This window comes from Coccinella septempunctata, chromosome 1, assembly GCF_907165205.1.
Source record: "Coccinella septempunctata chromosome 1, icCocSept1.1, whole genome shotgun sequence".
Lineage (NCBI taxonomy): Eukaryota > Metazoa > Arthropoda > Insecta > Coleoptera > Coccinellidae > Coccinella > Coccinella septempunctata.
Window position 1 is genome coordinate 17375764 of NC_058189.1, and position 21467 is coordinate 17397230.

General features: G+C 34.8%; 1 protein-coding gene across 1 annotated transcript in view; it reads right to left on the minus strand.

Annotated features, from left to right (window-relative positions):
• Positions 1 to 5464: 5464 nt before the first annotated feature.
• The window catches only part of LOC123318589 (chitin deacetylase 8), a 28925-nt gene continuing 12922 nt past the window's right edge, over positions 5465 to 21467 (minus strand). The window contains exons 2-7 of the mRNA XM_044905262.1: positions 18649 to 18828; positions 15913 to 16059; positions 11161 to 11359; positions 7044 to 7281; positions 6084 to 6264; positions 5465 to 5786 (exon numbers count right to left, since the gene is read on the minus strand). Of these exons, the coding sequence (XP_044761197.1) occupies positions 5574 to 5786; positions 6084 to 6264; positions 7044 to 7281; positions 11161 to 11359; positions 15913 to 16059; positions 18649 to 18828 (1158 nt within the window). The 3' untranslated portion in view covers positions 5465 to 5573. The remainder of the gene's footprint in view (positions 5787 to 6083; positions 6265 to 7043; positions 7282 to 11160; positions 11360 to 15912; positions 16060 to 18648; positions 18829 to 21467) is intronic.

A 21467-nucleotide genomic window follows, 5' to 3' on the forward strand; every position in this document is an offset into this window, starting at 1 on the left:
CCTTCTATTGAGGTTGTCCCAAACCTGCTCAATCGGATTGATATCTGGACTTCTTGCTGGCCATTTCATTCGAGAGACTTCAACCTCTTCAAGGTACTCCTGAACGATGAGCGCACGATGGGGTCTGGCATTATCATCCATTAAAATGAAATTTTCACCAATGTATGGGGAAAATGGCACTACATGCTCTTCAAGAATGTTCCTTATATACTTATCAGCATTCAAAGCTCCATTATCAACGACCACTAGGTCTGTGCGAGCAGTCAAATATATTCCACCCCATACCATCATCGATCCTCCCCCGAAACCAGTAGTATTCAGGAAATTGCACTGAGCATATCTTTCATGTGGACGTCTGTATACAAGGGAACGTCGATCACAATGGTAGAGGCAGAATCTAGAATCATCTGTGAAGAGAACTCTTTCCCAATCGGCCTCTTCCCAATGGATATGCTCTCTCGCAAAATCCAAACGCGCCCTTCGATGGGCTGGGGTAAGAGCTGGGCCTCTTGCCACGACACGAGGCCTTAAATCATATTCTCTGAGGCGATTTCTTATTGTCTGAGTGCTAATTTGCACCTCATGAGTTTGCTCAAGCTGAATTTGAAGGAGGCGAGCGGTTGCAAACCGTTGTCTCAACGAAGAAACTCTCAAGTAACGTTCTTGAATGGCAGTTGTTACCTGTGGTCTACCCTGTCCTGGTCTCCGGACATTCATACCTGACTCCCTGAATCGCCGCAACATTCTGGTCACACTTGTATGGGAAACTCCAAACCTTTCTGCAATTCTTGTGTATGTCCACCCTTCTTCTCGCAAAACTACCGCTTGGGCACATTCCTCTTGGGTCAAATTGTGTGTTTCGCGTTGCATAGCGATCGAGTGTAGAAAATCAAACGAAAGAAAAACTATTGATCACTAGAATTGATCGAGAACAACTGATTTTAGAATGGAGCCAATACATTCAAAATCTGATAATATCATCTTTTTTTATTCCTGCTGGGAAAAAACATCGGTATTGAAGAAAACCGTTGAAAGTGGATAACATATGCATGCATATTTCTGATAAAAATAATTATCATTGAGAACACCTTCAGTTGTAGAATAAATTTGAGATTTCCATAATGTGCGTTAATTTTTTGCGCAGTGTATTTTAGACCGGCTCCCAGCTTATAGTCCGATGACATCGCTTGATGACGAAATCTCAATGTCAGAAATAATAAGTGCGATAAAAAATATGAAAAATGATAAGTCACCTGTTCTAGAACAGGTGTTTGGTGTTTGACTATCTTTGACGGCAGCTGTGAATCTTTTTTTTATAGAAGGGTTTTGTAGTTTGGAGATTTGAAGGCGCTCTCTTATAGCGTTTTCTATTGGTAAAACTAGTGCTGCACTGGATCACAGAACCTCAAATATGAATTAGGATATCTTTAAATATATGCTCTATTTTTATAATATGCACTCAATGAGCACTAGTTTCACTAATATGGAATATTCTATTACAGTGAATTCCATTGAAAGAACTAGCTTCATATCCTTTGGAATGATTCTAGTGACATCAAAATATGCACTCGCAATGCACTAATTTTACCAATTGAAAACGCTATTAGTAACTTTATCTTGCGTTGGTATTTTGGGAGCATTGAGATCTTCATTTTCGATGATCAGTCCAGAATTCCAGACCTGCTTTGGGTTTTCTAGAATGCACTACATTTCCTAGTTATATATCCTAACATTCTGGATGACTAATGAATAACAGATTCAATATGGAGATCAAAAATTTGTATGACTCCCATGTATCGAACAGAACTTGAAGATTCAAGGGCTTCTTCATGTATATAATATGTTCGCATTATGGGATTGTCATTGATCTACATTTAGAGAGATTGAGGAATAATCCATTCTCGTCACAGAAAGCAACAAGATGGTTTAAGTCATCCTGCAAACGCTCCCAATCCTGATCGTTGAACACGGTTATGTAGAACTTCAAATCATCCGCGAACATCAAAAATCTACAATAGTGAAAACAGATCGCAATCTTATTTATGCAGATTAAAAAAAGTGAAGGTCTAATATGCGATCCCTGGGGCACGCCTGAAGTGGTCATAAATAGTCCAGATATAAATCCCAGAACCTAAGCGAATTGCGAACGGTTTTTAAAATAGGACTCAAACCATCTAAGCTGCCACAACGACCTCAGCGAAACGACTCAATAGTTTATTATGACCATCGAGATAGAATAATAGAGAGAAGTCATCATTCGACTAAAATGGTATCAGATCCGCCATATTGGTACCAGACTCTGACATTCATGAATTTTCTGTCAGTTTTGCGTTTTTAGAGTTCAATTCTGGTTACATTTACAGAATTGCAATAATGTTTCCGATTCATATTGGACAATAAATTGGTGTCATGTGCTCTACGCAGTTGTTTCAGCAGAGACGAGGTAGATAAAAAGAAAATCACAGGAATAACATTTCATAGGTGAGAATGAGTTATAAACAGATCCGTATTCGTAATTCTTTCATTTCTATCTTGATAATCTGATAGTAATGTATATTATTATCGTCTGAAAAAAAGTTGTTTATTTGATATTCGATTAACTTTATTTTAACAGATTTCCTAAAGAACCACTAAGACGTATATCTTGGGTGAAATTTGTTAACCGAGGAATCTGGCAACCTTCGAATTATGAGGTGTTTTTGTTGTCGTTGCTTAGTTCGTTTGCAACGAAATGCGGTTTCCAGTTCCCACAATATATGAAGTATGTATGAAAAATACCTACACGTTTATATGATGATTGATTTTGAGAAAGAATTTGTTGTTGTGAAATTTCAATTTTTCCTGAAGCCTGAAAGCAAGGAAAATGAGGAATTTTACCTTTTTTTGTAAAGGCTATTACTACTATTTCACTTAGATATACTAGCTTTTGTATAGGAATATACTTAAAACTCTTTCCATTATAGGAGGAAGCAGAATTCTTTCTGATATTGTGATTTCACCACAAACGGAGATTATTGACGCAGTAGTAAATACATCTGCTCTACCAACTTCTGAAACTATTCCACAAAAAACTGACGATTTACCAAGAATTTCAAATCAAATGAGCTTACAGAGAATTCTCCCAGGAAAAGAAAATTACTCACAATATCCATCTAAAGATGTTATTTGGATTTGTACACAGACGGAGAAGGAATTGAAAAATTATATTTCCCCTGCTGGTTTGAACATCTTACTTGATGTTTTGACCAATAGAATACTCAGAGAATTCACCAATACAAATATATTCTTAGATTTAGTTGTACATAGTTTAAGTTTAAACCAATCTGTACTTGATAGTCACAGATATTTATTAATTAAAAGCGTTGTTTATAAATAAATTTATGTAAGAATAACATATTTAATGAAAAGAAAGTGAAATGAAAAAATTAGTATGAGGGACTATAATAATAAAATTATTTTGTTTAAAGGCCAATAAATCATTTACTTTCACAAATCTATATTGTTTCCCTCTTGTTCATCTGGGTATAATACTAGTAAATATTGTCAAATTTTATTCAGATTTCTCAAAAACCAAGTCAAAAACTCTGTTTAGGTGCTCACTTTCAAGAATATACCTATACATCTCATTGAAAGTTTACTTAATCCGACTCTGTTCTATCCGCCATATTGGTCCCAGACTTAGCCACGCCTAGTGGTACCGTTTTTTTCTAGCACTATTGAATCTCATAGCGTCTCCTCTCTATTCTATCTCGATGATTATGACTAATTTGGTCAAACGCTTTACTGAAGTCGGTGTAAATAGTGTCAACTCGAATCAATACAACTATTTGAAAACGAAAAGGTTAATATCCAGCGAACCTCCCCTGAAGAAACCGAGTTGTTCTGGAACTATGGTTTTTTTTACTCAACTAAATAATTGATCATACACAAGTTCCTCGAGGACCTTCGCGATTATAGATATTATAACTCATTTATCGGCCGATAATTCTCGACGTGTTCTCTTTGACCTCCTTTGAAAATTGGCATAACCATTACTATTTTCCATCTATCAGGAAATTCCCCTAATTTCATGGACATATTGAATATAATAGTTAATGGCGTACAAAGTGAGGAGGCATACTTCTGAATAAAAATTGAAGACAGTCTATCAGGTCCTGCACCCTTCTTAGGGTCAAGATTAATTTTGTAGGGCCCGTTCCAAAAACGATATTATACAGACCATTAGACGTTAGACGCTTAGACGACCCCGAGAATCAACGTCAAAGGCAAATCTTTCTGATACATAAACACTGAAAATAATTCCCGAACATTCCGCTGATCTCCGAACCACCATTTGCACAATTACTACCCCAGCGCATCCTCCCAGGTAACCCATCGATCGACTTCTCTTCAACTGAAGTAAAGTTCCAGAATCTCTTAGGATTATGCTTCAAATCATTTTCCGTCTAGTGAATATATCTTTTGAAACAATTTGAATAAATTATGATCATACTCATTCCTTTATTTTTCCCATTTCTCAATGACCTTATTCTATTCTTTAACCATCTTAATTGTGTTACTCGAAAAAAAGTAGGAAAATTATATTTTTAGAGAAGGTAGGTACATTTCGATTTACAATTTGTTCTAAAAGGCATCTAAGCAATGCTTAAATGATTTGGTAATATTGCTTTCCAATCCACATTTAAGATTTCCCGATTGATCAATTCATAATTGGCTTTTCTGAAGTTGAGATAAGATAGAAAATTGAATTTGATATCGTTTCAGAAAAACAATATCAGAGAATAAGTTTTAACTGAATCATGAATACATGTTATGAAATTGATCAGAAGCAGTGACGTGCATATGTGATTTCAACATCCTAGCGAAAACTGAAACGGAGATAATGATCAAAGTTGAAATTTTTAATTTTGACCTATAAGTCGAAAACAAAAGAAAATAGAGTAATGCAATTGATGGCATTATTAGTTTCTCGAAAAAAGACCACCATAATGTGCCATGCATTTTCCTCTGTCTCGTTGGGTTGAAAAAGTTGTAATTCAGGTATCACCAATTTTGCATATCCTGTACATGTACCGAAAGTGATATTATTATTTGTATGGCATTTTTACGACGAGCAATACTGTGCAGCCATAAAACCAATGCTGAGATTTTGAACTGCAAAATCGATTTTCTTGCAGTCACCCAGAATAAACTTGTCAGTAAACATTGACCCATAAGTCTCAAGGGATAACCCCTCTATTGTCTAAAAATGACTCGTTCATAGATGATTTTTCCAAGTCGAAGATTTTTGGTGTGAACTGTTTATTTTGACCAGTTCTACCATCCATTGTTCTACATCCTCTCGGAACAATAAACAGAATCTTGTTTAAAACACCCTGCAAGTGGGCTTTATTTTCAAAATCAAAACAAATATACTGAGATATTAACGAAAAACTATAGCTAGTCGATGAAAAATAAAAAAAAATTATATGTTATGAATATATTGTTAATTAACATGCTTGAATTTCTGGTAGATAAGTAGTATCGATTCATTTAACAATTTCGCATAATATTGTATTATGAAGAACGAATGATCATTTTCCAAGGGGGTTATCTGGTGTTGGGTAATTGTTTGGACATGCAATATCGGCACAAATGTGCATTATTATTTCACTACCGTCATCCTTCTTGTATGTACATAATTTGTCCTCACATTTTGATTTTTTTACCGTTGGACAAGCTGGCCAGTCAGCAGAACCAATTGGTACGGGGTTTTTTATCCATTCCAACGCTCTATGTATGCCAACCTGAAAAAATTTAACAACATAACAACTTTGATGTTTCAGTTTCTATAATATAATAGTGTATTTACATAATATTATGTATTTTTGCCGCTTAGATTTTATTCATTCAGACGTCTGTGCCACATACATTCATCGGCAAAATAATCGATCGACTCAAAAAAAATTCTTTAGTGAATTTGTTATTTTGAGTTCGATCTACGTCATAATTTGAATTTCAAGAAATTTGTTGAATAAAAATCACAAAGCTTCTTGGAGAATTGTGCTACGTTATATGAAAATATACTCATACTCAATACTCACAATGTAAACATCTGGCAGGGTTTGTAAATAATCCACAAAATTTTTATATGCTTGAACATGTTCCTTATTCGTCGATAACCAAGTGGCATGAACATAGAAACCAAATGGTGCTTTATTATTATTGTAATTTCTATTGAAATTTTCGATAATCCAATCAGTAACATTGGCAGCATCTGTGGGACTGAAATATTAAATGATTCATTAGGGTTTCATAGTTCTTACCGTTAATTTTATTTTTTTTTTCCTTCGACATTAACAAAATATGACTTATTTCTGAACGAAAGGTCGACTATTTTTGAAGGCTTTTTGTCCGCAAACACTTTTCGTCCGGTTGTTCGTCACCAAGATACCAATACAAGATCAAGGGGCGATTGAATCAATATTGTGAATACAGGATTTGATAAAACCATAAATGCATGTGACAATAACTGTCAAATTAATTCTTTATGAAATCGGAGAGAATTAGGTACGTGGTTTGAATGCATGGGAAGGGATAAGGATATCACTAACACTACTCTGAAGCTCAGGGAGTTTTTCTTCCTTGGTAAATATATAACTATTCTGCACCCATCAACAGTTTTTGGGAGAGTAGGTATCTATTTTTCCAGAAATTTTTACTATCCAATGGCACGTAATGGCTAAAACTAACATCTCGTGGAGATATCTTCAAATCATCCAGTGAAATTGTGAATGAGAAAAGGAATTTTAGTCGTCGACGTGTTATCTCATAATAAATGGAAGAGATAAATAATAATGACTCATCTTTTTCAACATCATCACTTCTAAGCCAAATCGATTTTTCGAAAAAAAATTTTGCGTCATAGTTACAAAATTATAATATGTAGTTTCAAAGAAATCACCACCCCCACCACGTTTGTTACTTTTTCCATTACACTTTCATATTCAGTAAATCCTTAAGAGCATTTGTATTCATGTATTCCCAAAATACAGATTACTCACATATTGACACATTGGTCAACCATAGCACAGGGAACATTTTTGTTGTCGAATAAATCGAGCATCGGTGCTACCCACACTCCTGGAAGTGATGCTGTAGGACAGGGTCCAATGGGACAATCTTGAGGTGACTTGTAATCGAGAGTATAAGGCCATAATCCAGGTTCCACAAAACTTCTTGTTGGCCAGGAACAGTCATATTCTAGATCCAATTCTTTGATTAATTCAAAGCTGTTGTTTCCTGTTGGAGAAAGACAAAATAAGTTTCAAAAACTGCACAGAAAAATTACGAAATTCTAATGGATATGAGTTATGCCCGTTTTCATCAAAGATCCTTTAATTTCAATACCGAAGCCCATTTAAGTGACTCTTAGCTACAATTTCGTATTCACCAACGTTTAGGGACTCTTGAACGCTAAAGAAAACTCTGAATTATAGCGTCCTAAAAGATGATCCCTTATCAAATCCCTAATAAAGTAAAAAATATATTCCCGCTTCACACTGATAACTTCAGAACCATTTCCAGCAAAGGAAATATTGAGGGCTGTCAAGTGTAGATATCGCTCGAATACCATACAACAGAACTTTTTCTTAAGTATGAATATGTGAATAGAAAAAGTTGCGGAAATTGTGTGGAAAATTTAGAACAATGAAAACTTATGAAAAAATGCAGTAATGTTGGATTTTGGCGATTCTTTATATCTCGAGGAGGATATGTTCGTTGACAAGATATAGAACAGTTTGTATGACTATCAACGCTTAGTGAATATTCCATTTGCATTTATATGTTTCTGCCTTTATGAGTGTTGATTAAGAGTTGTACGGAACTATTTTATTTTCATGAATATTTCTTTCTATAGAAAGTAGGTTGAATAAATCACTATAGATAGGATATTGAATATTTGAAATTGGGATATTGAACAATATGTAAAAATCAGAATTTTTATTGATACGGTCAAGATGAAAATTGGATATTTTAATTTAAATTAGCACTTCACAAAAAAACTCTTCAAATGTTTTGCGCTCCTACCAACTCAGTGTTTCAATGCTTGAGGTTAAATTCTGTTGGAAAATGTTGTTCAAATAAGCTTCAAAGGTGTTTCTTGATAAAGCATTCAACCCAAGAAAAAATATATAACTTTGTCATATTCTTATAGAATGTTATCATCGTTCAATCTTCACATTGTTTGAAAATATATGAAAATTCTGAATTACATCTTCTCTAGTTCTCTTTATCAAGATTCTGCCAATAATTTTTGGTGTGTACTGAACCTAATCATAAAATTAATTCAGGGATATACAGGGTGACAATTGACAATGTAAAAACTTGCCAGACCAATTATGTCGCGACAAGGATGTTTCCATAAAAAATGCCGGAACAGGTCAATTTTTATTCGGAGGCAGACATTTTTTGAGCAGAATTGTAAGCCGAAAACTCGTCAATCCCTGTAGGGGCTATCAGCCCTAGATTCTTAATAGGGAATAGGGGGTGAGTTTTACCTCAAGTGAAAGATCACTTGTCCCTCTACATGAATACTATGGTTTGCAAATTTTTATTGAAGTAGGAAAGTTGTCACGGAAGGTGACAATTTGAAAACTTGCCAGGCCAATTATATTTCGAAAAGGATGTTTTCGAAGAGAAAGCCGAAACAGGTCCTCAACCGCCATAGCCAAGTTCTGAAAAATGCCTTGATAAATCTAAGAACAAGCAGATGGAACAAAAGAGTTCAAGAACTGAATACAATTGATTATTGTGCATGGAGAATGCAAAAAATGCTACGGAGAAAGGGGGATGGCGTATACCAATACTGATAAGGCAGAAGCATTGGCGGACTCGATCGAACGAGAATCGGGAATAAATTACAGGTTAGACGATGATAATGAAGATCTGGAAGAACTGGTTGAAGAAAATGATGAAGAAATGGATGAATTACCAGCGGCTGCTGAAATAGACAAACCAACATCGCCAAATGAAAGCAGGAAAATAATTAGAAGTTTGAAGAAGAGGAAAGCTCCCGGAAGCGATAAAATAACGATTGTTATGTTAAAGAAATCACCTAGAAAAGGTATAGCCGCTCTAACAAATATAACGAATGGAAGACAGAACACTACCCAGAAAAATAGAAAACAGCGGAAGTCATAGTGTTCAATACACCAATCAAAGCCAAATATTTAGGAATAACGCTTGACAAAGGACTTACTTGGAAAAGTCATATCAAACAAGCAATCGACAAAACGAAAGCAGTGATGAATAGACTCTACCCTCTGATAGGAAGAAGAAGCCACATGACGAACGAGACAAAATTGAAGATATTCAAAGGCCTCAACTGACTTATGGATCAGTTGCCTGGGGTTTCGCGGCAAAGAGCCATATCAAAAGAATTCAGGCCACTGAAAACAAGCTGCTACGATGTGCAATAGATGCACCTTGGTTTGTCACGAATAGACAGATTTATAGGGACCTAAAATGGAAAACCATAACGGAATTCATGAACAGAAAAGCATAGAAATTATTCGAAACAGCGAAAAACCATCCGAATCAAGAACTCAGGAGACTAGTGGACTACGACCCAGAGGAATACAAAAGAAGAATGCGAATTTACCGAAGGAGACCAAGAGATCAATTAAGAAGAGATTAAAATAAGAACATAAACTTATTGAAAAATCCAATAAAGTGTTATACGTTAAGAGGATAAACACATAAATCCCAGCATGATAGTGTGCCAGAAGAAAACCGACTAAGAGATGAACGGTTTATAGGCAAATGCCCGGAACCAATATTCAAGAAGCAGTTAAGGATTTTTAGTGGATCTCGAGCTCAAGAGAGTGAGAATCCCCACACTTGTTCCTCCTCAGTAGAGGGTGGTTCGTCTGATTTGCAGATTTTCCCCCTGCTACACAAAAAAAAAGCGTGTTGATTACCCTTTTCTGTGGAGTCACCAAATGAGTAGCAACTCTTCGTGAGCTGGTCGTCCTGACGAATTCAGAATATTTTCTACTTCTTCTAAACCTTGTCGAGTGGCTAGTTCAAATGTTATGTTAGTGCTGGACATAGTTCCGGTCTCGCAAAGTTTGTTGAAAACTCCGATAAATACGTTTTTGTTGAGAATTCCTTTAAAAATAGAAAACGTTTTGCTCAAGATATATTCGGTGAAACATACAGGATGTCTCCTTTAAAAGTGTCCATCCTCAATCTCAACAACGAATCAGAATTTGTGAAAACACTCAGAGAGGTCGATTTTTGATGACAGGGGGGGACATGATCTGGGATACAAAGCTTGTTTCTATTAGCAACCCCCTGGAGAGGGTAGATAGAGTAGTCGAACTTCATGATCTTCACAAACACCCTACACATTTTAGTTCCAAACAGCAATGAGTGTTAGAATACTGGATAATGAAAAAATTTAAAATGGTGAAGCTTTTCTTGAAAAAAACTCCTTAGCAAAAATTTCCACTATTTTTTCCATGAGAATCCCCATAAATAATAAACCGTGGATTTTTCACGGAAGGTTAGCTATATTGTTGAAATCGCCTTCAGAACAGCTATCTAACGATGTAAAGATATAGTGGGTGTGCCATTTAAAATAAGAATGTAGCAGGTTGTTTCCGGTATAACCGGAAGTTGCAGAAGACCGAAATTTTTGAGGGAGAAAATTCAGTGTCGAAAACCGCAAAATTCAAATTTCCAACACAATATTATGATTAGTTCGAATAGGCCATAGCGGTAAATCTCCCTGTATAGAAAGGATAGTTTATTAATAGGTCCATGTAGGATTACACTTTTTTAAATACTTCATTCAACTTGTGTAACCTATCTGGTTGTGTTGGGAATAATATTGGATTATGTATAAACAGGATGAAACACTTAATTTTTGTCTACACTTAATCATACGAAGTTTAAGTTTATCTAGATAGCGAAACTTATCAACCAAGTTGCAGTAAGTATGAGACGCATTGAATATTTCAGTGAGTTATTCCACGTAGCTGGAGGGATACCATCAAAGTTTCTTACATTCACATTTCAGAACTGAAGCAAGTGAATAATGACGAAAGGTTGAACCTTTCTTTTTTCGACCCGAATATGCGGAATATTTATCAATGCTTTTTAATTGAAATTTACCAGATAATTGCAAGAATGGCACTCTTATTCCATGAATATCTTCCTCAGGTATTTTGGCAAACTTGGTAATTATTTCCCTTTCACCACCGAACTCTTTCTTCAAATATTCAACGGAAGCTTCACTCCATTTCGTTGTGTTAGGATCATGGGTGATGGAATGTAGTGCCACTTCGAAACCATTCTCGTACAGATCGTGCAGCTGTGAATGGAAAATGCATAATTTAATGAGATGAACTCCATTATAATCAATAGATACAAAACTGTTACCAAACCGGTGATTTTACAGGGTGTCCCGGATAAGATGGGAAACATTTTAATGTGAGATAAAGAACACCTAGAGGATCACGGAAAGCCTCCATATGTAGTATCTAAGAGTTGTAGATTCCGATTTACAGGGTGTTTTTCAAATTTGAAGAGAAATTTAAGCCACTCTATCTCTTGAACGGAATTACCGATTCACCAGGAATTTCCAGAACACCGCAATCGAATATCATTCGATTTTCAGGACCGTATCACATAAATTAGGACAGTTCCTAAAAGTTTGAGAAATCACACTGTACAGGGTGGGCAAAATTGGTGATACCTGAATTACAACTTTTTCAACCCAACGAGATAGAGGAAAATGCATGGCACATTATGATCGACTTTTTTCGAGAAACTAATAATGCCATCATCTGCATTCCTCTATCTTTTATTGTTTCCGAGTTATAGGTCCAAATTAAAATTTCAACTTTGGTCATTATCTCCGTTTCTGTTTAAGCTAGGATGTTGAAATTAAAACATTATACAGACAATGAAGAGTGATAACGCCTAAACGGCAATGAATAAAATAATGAGGATAAATTCAGACGCATACCACCAGACGATATGAATATCGGCAAGTGTTACGATCTGAATTGAGATAGCCAATTTGCCATCGTCAAGGCCCCAAATGGAGTACGTCGGTGGAGCGTACTCCATTTGGGGCCTTGACGATGGCAAATTGGCTAGCATTCATATCGTCTGGTGGTATGCGTCTGAATTTATCCTCATTATTATACAGACACTTTCTTGTAAGCAATCCAGTGGGGTACTATGATTTCTACCAACGGGTATATTTGCTGAGCTATAACATAAAGATATATTTTTTTCTTATAAAAAAATAGCTTAAAATGACCTGAAAATACTGAGTGTGATGTATAATATATTTCTGCAACGGTAAAAGAATGTCGATTCTTTCTAAGTCATTTTAAACTACTGTTTTCATAAGAAAAAACAGAACTTTATGTTATAGCTCAGCAAATAAACCTGTAGGGAAAAATCATACTACGCCACTGGATTGCTATCAAAATAGTGTCTGTATAATGTTTTCATTTCAACATCCTAGCTCAAACAGGAACGGAGATAATGACCAAAGTTGAAATCACCCAAAATTTCAATTTTGTCCTATAACTCGAAAACAAAAGAAGATAGAGGAATGTAGTTGATGTCATTACTAGTTTCCCGAAAAAAGACGAAATGAATGGTATATTCATTTTTCTCTATCTCGTTGGGAAAGTTGTAGTTCAGGTATCACCAATTTTGCCCACCCTGTACATGGATTTCTTTGATAGCAGCGTAAACTGTAAGATTCATTTATTCCATTTGCCAAATAATATTGCTTGGCACCATATTCAAGTTGCCGAGGTACGAATTTTTTTTTTTTTTTTGATAGTGACAATAATTTTTCTCTCTTTTCGATATTTAACATCCTATTCTTCTCACAACGCAGTGAATTTTAAATCTTTATGAATTCAATTAATTGAATATACATCAATGAATGTTAATTTCAGTTTTCATTTGATCGAATACAACAGTTTTTTGAAGTGTTACTCAAGGATGGGTCTTCAATAATTATTTATATTCAAGACATTTAATTTATTAAGTATGAACTATGAAAGCGATGGATAAGAAGTAGTTGAAATAAAACGAAAAATAAGCGGCTCTCATTGTCTGTCCGAAATGAAGGCTTTCCATCTCAATACATTTCTCAGCTCTTTTACATTGGAAGCTCTTCATCTTGAACATACAATGAGAGCCGTTTGGTTTTTGTTTTATTTTACCTACTTCTTATCCATCACATTACAACTTATTCTTGCTAATCAAAGGACATAAAGATAAATATCTGTCAAAGAGCCATCCATTAGGCTTAGGAAAACTGATGTATTCGATCAAATGAAAACTGAAATAAACATTCGAGTAAACATTCAATAATGTATAATCAATTGATTAAATTCATAAAAATTCAAAATTGACTTCGTAATAAGATTAATAGGATGTTAAATAACGACAAGAGAGAAAAAGTTATTGTCACCGTCAATAAAAAAAATCAGTCCTCGGCAACCTGGATGGTGCCATGCAATATTATTTGGTAAATTGAATAAATGAATCTTACGGTCCAGCAAATCGAATGATATTTGATTGCAGTTTTCTGGAACCTCATGGAAGCTATCTTCATTGCAAATTTCGAACGAACACACTGTAAATCAGAATAAATTTTTTTAATTTTTTCACCTAGCTTTTTGCCTGCATTTCATTTTAGAAAGTAGAATTCATTTTCGCTTATTTTCAGGAATATTCCCATTTTTCATCAATTCTTCAACGAAGTTTTTTAGTTTTTCTAAGTAGTTTCCATGTTATTGACCACCATTATGTATTATGAGTTTTTTTGGCGTTCAGAATGGAATTTTTGCTCCATTTTTGACAAAAATAAGAACAAAAATCAATTTCACAAAATGCTTCAAATGAGAAATACACTGACAGAAGTCGAGACCTTTTGCGCTAGTTCGAATTCATAACCAGAGCTGTCAACCATTCAGATACTGAACGCCGCTTGACTCTCGGACCATGGAGGGTAGAAAGAAGAAGGAGAACAAACTTCGGGGCTTTTTGGGCCAAAAAGTGTCCGCAAGAATCTGTAAATAGGCCAGGTGGTGCTGGCAAGCACTAAAAATGAACCATTGAACAATTTAAAGAATTAGTTGATTTCAAATGTCAAAAACAAATATATTTAGTGATTTTAACCAAGATATTGGTAATTTTCGTAAATAAATTTGAATTTATTACATATTTGTTGAAAGTTTGTGTGAGCAGTTATGAAACTATGAGCAAATTATAATTTTTCCAACCTAATGTGAGTACCACATTTCTAATATTGTAATCGACTTAATTCATCATCTTTAATTTTTTTTATAATTATTCCTCTTACTCAGCAGACATACCCTGAGAGGCTGCAAAGTTGCTAAAAACTCTATTGAAACCTGAAAGAGTTCAACGAAAACCAGAAATCATACTACAATAAATGGAAAATGTGCTACAGCACAAGGATTAGAAGTTCTCAGTACTTGTGTGCAAACAATAATTTATCAAACAAACAGGCAGAGACAAGGTTGTCTCTGCAAACAGGTGTTTATCCCAATAAGCAAAGAAAACATATAGATGGCCAGATAGATGATAGCCTTGCATGAGGATGTATTAGCACCTAATTTCAAAAATAAAGAAGCTTGTCCATTGAATGTAAAGGAGTTACTGTTGGAGCCGCTACGTACAAGAGAAGCCGACCAAATCCTTATTGATGTCAATCATGTCGAGTCTTCTAAAATTAACTGACAAGTACTGAAAGCAAAGTTGCCGATCTGATATTGGATGTTGTCTTGTTGAGAACAAAATATTTGTTTCTAAAAATTTAGTTCTACACTCCTTTCCGTAAAAATCAAAGCCTTTTTATTATAAATCCACAAGCTTCACTGATTGTATTCATGTAAAACAATGACTAATAATTAACAAAGACACTTCCTAAACAATTTTCCTTTCTTTAAATTTGAATTACGATGCATGTTTGAATGTATTTTTGGAAAACATACATTATATTGGTTCTTTCTCCTGATTTGAGAAAAGAAACACTACACTTTCTTATCACGTCAATACTTATTCGGTTATAGAACTTACACTGACTTGTTATAGATTGATTGATAATTTGAGAGGAGCATGTATTAATCTCGAAATTTGGGGTTTGTATGAGAAAAAATGTAAATTTTTGTTGAAATTACACCTGCATTTAAAACACTATTTGCAATAAATTACAAATCAAGAGAATATTTTTATATCATTGTCTGATCGAGGCTCTGAAATGTTATACACAATTAATGAATTCATAATTATCATAATGCATATCACTCGATATTATTTGTTACAAAATATCGTTATAAAAATCTGTTTTAATAAATGCAATTTTATCCAACAACAATTTTGTATTCATGTATTCTTGTATGCATATATTCTTTTTTGATTGATTCTTTAATTTGATTGATCACCAAAATCGTCAAATTTAACTTTGTTGAAAATAACTGAACTTGCATCAATTAATTCACCATGAATAAATCAATTATATTCATAAAGATGTTCCCAAAGATTATAATCTTTGGATGTTCTATTATCTTCTCTTCGAAAAAGGCGCCAACACAATTTGTCACTGTCAATTATTTAGTGCTTCACAGCACCACCTGGCCTATTTATGGTTTTTGGCGGACACTTTTCGTTACACTAGTTGGTTTCTCATTTCCTCTACCCTCCATATCTCGGACGAGGGACGAATAAAGTTTTTGAAGGCTTATGCGACTCCTGCGCATTATTGTGGACTCAGATAATTCATAAAAGAAACTTGTGCTCGCCCTAACTGATATCTGTCTTCTTATATCAAACACTATGAGCATGGTTAATTAATGGAGTACTTACTTTGGCATAAATTGTGTAATCATGTGAAACAAATAAAGTTGCGGTCACATTACAATTATCCGGATTTTTTTCTCTTCCGAACAATGTTTCCACATATAAATCGTAGTTATCGCTTCTCACAGCGTCATCAAAGGTTAAAAATACAAACTGAAATATAAAACAAGAATTAGAATATGCATTTTGGAGAAGTATAGAACAGTTATGACTAATCGTAAGATATGACAAATATTGAAGAATAGATGTGTTTCGGATGGGTTTATTTTTCATAAGCCTAATATGAAATAAATTGGAAAGAACAACAGAAGTTACTATATTTTTCAATTGAATTCAATTGTAACATCAATGCCTTAGGGATATCCTCAAGAAGAAATCGTTCATCCATGTGGAGAAATTATCGACCCCGAGGTAATGAGGTTCTTTTCCAATGAATTTCTGAGATTTTTTCATTATTGTATATATCGAATTCTACAATAAACAAGATGTTTCACGAATGATTGATTGTACAGGCTTTCAGTGTAGGATGCAGGATATTTTAGGGAGTCTGAATGAGTATTCGAAATAAGTCCTAACTATATTCGTTCAAGAGACACAGGATGATTTATGTGTTTCATCAAAAACTTCAAACCGGCATAACTCTTCAATGCCTTCATGGATATTCATGAAAATTTCATGAAGAAGTTTAGGAGAATTTTCCTCAAAATTGACACTAAAAGCCTTGTGCACCGACTTATTGAAGGCGAGATTAAAGTTAATACTTGATTATTTATTTATCTGATTTCTCTAACAGTTACCATAGCAATCAACGAACTAACGTTAATCCTGTCGTAAATAAGTCGGTGCAAACGGGTTTAAATACCCCTTGAAACAATCCTACAAGCAAAAAAACACTTTCTATCAATATTTCATACACTATTGAATATCGTAAATTCCAATTTATGATAAACCGAACCTATGAATCTCCGAATAATGAGTTATCCAAATCGAATGAATTGAATTTCTCAGGAACGAATTTTTAGGAATGTGCTGCATTTCGTTTAATTCTAATACACACATTTTTGCTTTTTCCTCACTCCGGCTTGAGAAGTTTTTCCAAATAAATACTTCAGAATCAAGCTTCAAAGGAAATTTTCATTTTTAAAATATTAGTTTGATAGAGGGGTACCTTATGACTGGGCCGTATGACTTCCATCTTACATGCTTAGATTATTTTCTATGAGGACACTTGAAAGTCTTTGAAACTATAGTTTACTCCGAAATCACAGATAGGGAGCACATTTGATTACGAGAGCCATAAAGAAGAAAAAGGGGAAAACAAATTATGTTCCTCGTTATCATATATTGTCCATTTTATATCAGTTCATATCATGTTTTTTAATATATTTTCCTGCGAAGTCTATTGTATAATAGACAAAAGTGAAATGTTTATTCGAGTTTTCGACAAAAATCAGAAACGAACTCAGTGAGCCTTTATTCAACTTCAAACTCATGAAAAACAACCCGTATGTAGATTTTCGTCATAATTTTAAGTTTTTCGTTATCTGCATATATGATTGTCTCAAAATAAAGGAGTCATTGGATACTCCACTTGTAGATCATGTTTTTTGAATCATAATTGTTTTGTAGCCATACGCCTTTAAGGCATGGAGCACTGCATATGGATTTTTCTTCTTCAACAAATACTCTGTTGAATGCATTCAAGAATTGAACCAATGGTCATTCAAAATTGTCACTTAATATAATAAAATGTTATTTAATTGATAATACGCAAATATGAGACCACTCTCTATACACTTTTAGGCCCTCTTTATAAGTCAGAACTAAAAGATGGAAGATTAGTTAAAAAGAGAAATGAGAGAAAAGTCTCAAAATTAGAAAACAAAATTGAGGAACAAAGATAGGAGATCATAAAAGAGTTATGAGATATGAAATCAATTTTGACGATAAATACTGAAAAACAGTATAAAAAAAAGATGATTTCGGTGACAAAATATAAAATCTTTATTCATTTGGGAAAGAGCTGATTTAGCCCCAGGGGATAAAACGTTCAGAAATCGAGGTCATGCTTCGGGATCTGAATCGTTCATAATGAAAGTCCAGAAGATTTGTAAGGTATCTGTCTACAGAAATAAAAAGAAGAAGTTATGAAAAAAGGAAAAGAGGGATGAAGAAAGGAGCTGAACGATGAACTGAAGAGTTCAGCCCAAAGGGCTTTTGCATGAGATTACATTGAAGCTTATGCTCTAGGTAGGTATTAGACTCTCCAGGAAAAGAAAGACTAGCACGGAACACCCCAATTGAGAGAAAAATCTAGGTTTTTATATTCGACAAAAAGCAAGTATGTTACCCGACAATATGTTTGAAACCGAACAGTGAGTGAAATTTGAAAGACACTAATAATCATAGTAGTTAAGGTTCAAATAAGTTAGTCAAGTTATTGTTTGTTTAGCTTTGATTAATTATACATAATATTATATTGAATTCTGAATTTGGCATTGGCACGGTTGAACGTATTCTGAATTAATGGCCGAATGCACCGTTTCATTAAACGAGATTAATTCCTTATACTTCTTTTTTTCCTCATGGAGAATCGATGTTTAAACGTTGTTTGAGAGCTCAATCTTTGTTTAATGGAACGGTTCATATGGCCATTAGCATTTTTGTTTTTACTATCACCAAAGACAAAAGTCAAACCATGACAAAATAAACAGTTCAAAATTTAACAGAAACTGAAATTACCTGTGGAGTTTCCTCTAATTTTAAACCACCTGGAATATCACTTGATGCACATCTGCAGTCTGGCAATTGGCATTTTTCTTCATCACATGCCTGAGCAATCGGTAATTCATCATCCTTGATGAATGGAGAAGCACTTGCGTGCATACAAATCACGGCAAATATCAGGAGTGCTGTGTGTGGCTAGAAATGAATTTATATTTAATATTTTTGTAATCATTATTTGAAATAAAAAGATATCTCAGTTTATAAATATTATTCGTTCGTTGGAAACATTTGAGAAATTACAAGGAATTTTCCTGTTTTCCATGCCCTAATTTTTAAGAATATTTCTGAGAATGTCAAATATGAGTATTTTTTTAACTCTTGCTAGTTTCGATCTAGTGATCCGAATATGCTATAATAAGTATAGCCATAATGAAAAATTTACAACGATTTAACAGTCACTCGATTTCCAAATTCAAATCCCTGAAACTTTGAAAGTGTTGTGGTCTGAGTGAGTGCCTCGATGCGTTTTCCTAATCACCACAGCCGGGCGTATAGGATCTCCGTTGTCGTTGCAAAGTGGTACGTGTGAGTTGAGCCTAACAGGAATGCCCATGACCGAATGCTCGATCGTCAATGATTTCTCTTGACATATGTCAAATTGGATATTTGTTTTGTTTTCAGTTATGTCTGACACTGAAGTTTCCTCAGTTTGGTCCCAGGAGGTGATGAAAGGTTTAATAGGAAATCAGAAATACTCTTGTCGTTCGGGTGTTGTCTGTAAGTAACTCTTCTAACTTGTTGAAGTATCTGCACTATCTGGGACTAACACTACTCCGGAGCTCAGGGAATCGGCAATTACGTAGACCTAGATGAGGCCATCAAACGGGTAACTACTTACTTTCATAAAGTTATGTGAGGTCGACAGAAAAATGTAATATGCACCTCGGCAAGACAATATAGACATATTGTCTCGTCTGCGCCTCGACTATCAATTTTCAGGCTCGACTTTAATAGATAGTTTTGGTCTTGATCGGTGCATAAATATAAATAACTATACTGATCTCTAAAACCAATTCAATACAGACATTTATGTTCCTGTTCAAGTGAACGCTGGTAGAGGCTAAGCAGAAAAGTCATATAACTATAACACCAATAGCATACTTGATCTGCCTCCGCCACACCTAAATGTGAGGAAATACAGCAATACGATTATCCCTTAGCATAAATCTCCTACCCAGAAACTGGGTTGGAGAATATGAGGATATTGAATCTCAACTGGACATAAACATATTGGCAAAAACATTCGATTTCGAAATGACCTGTGAAATGGTCATAGCTAACCGTCCTAGTACAATGATTTTCGTAAATGGTCTGGACAAACAGTCATCTACATGATTTACTGATCACGGATCATAGATCAAAATCAGAGAGGGGTATCGGCCTTGGCGTATATGGACCTGAACTGAGTGTCTCTAAAGCCCTGGGAAGTGAACCCTCTATTTCACAGATCGATACACTGGTTGTTTAAATATAAGCTCTAGAGTGTCTGAAAATTAACCTAAAAGGGGCTCATATCTACGGATCTCTGCTGACATGGGAGTGCCGTAATACCATGAAGCAACTGGCCAGAGGCAATAAACTGACAATACTGACATCCTTGTACCGAGAATGGTGACCAGGCATCCGCTAGCGTTCAGCCTGCCGACTCCACGGACCAACATGCTCCAGCGGGCTCCGGTGTATCGGGTTTGTGAGAGTGCTAATAAACTGAAATTTAATGTATTTCAATAGTGCTGAGAATTGTTTTGGTTCCAAATTGTTTCTTTGCTGAATATTTGCCATTTTTTTAGTTATTGGTTTAGGTATATTTTTTATTGTTACCCTGTTATTGGGAATTATCCTGTTGGGTAAATAAAGTATTATTATTATTATTATTATTATTATTATTATTAATACTATGGTTGACAGGGCATTGTGGTGTTGAAGCAAATGAAAAAGCCGTTTCGAATTGACGGACCCTTATTCACTACTGGCATTCAATACGGGTTCGTCAATTCCAAACGTACTCCATCGGAGAAGAAGCTATGTTGCTCTGACGAGATCAAACGAGATCAAACGAGACCGAAATCATGGTCAGCATCTGCTTTTCTTCGATGGAGCGTATTCTATTTGGTGGCCCTGACATGGCATATTGGCCAGCTCATTCAGATCGTAACTCCTGTCGAATTCGTATCGACGGGTGGTATGCATCTGAATTAATTCTTATTATTATTCATTGCCTTCCTCTTAAGGCGTTATCCTTTTCATGAATAATAATAATAATAACAATTTATGTATACAATTCGGAAGATCCAAAAAAGAATCAATCAATGAGTTCGATAAAAATTAAACTGCCATTTTTTATCGATGAAACACGGTCTCCTCACTTGATACGAAACAACAATACTGGTTTTTCCAAATTTTGGCTACTTAATAGCATTGATTTTATAATCCATTCTAAGTGGCACACGAGTGGCAAAATATCGAACGATGTGAAATAAAATGAAAAAATGTGCAATCATCTCCAAATCGAAAGTCATGCATTTGAAATAATGACCTAGATACTGAGGCTTATGTAGATTGATAAGATAAACGACACAGTTCACTCATTGAGTGTCAGTGAGACAGCTGGCAGCAACCTGCCACGAGGGCACGAGATACGACGTTCTGTTTATTGAATACTTGACATAAGTGGCTGTTTTTTTAACGAATATAGTTTAAATATATCCCTAATGGTTACGTTGTTGTGGGTAAAATTCCATTCCTTCAATTTGTGAGCTAATAATAAAAATCAA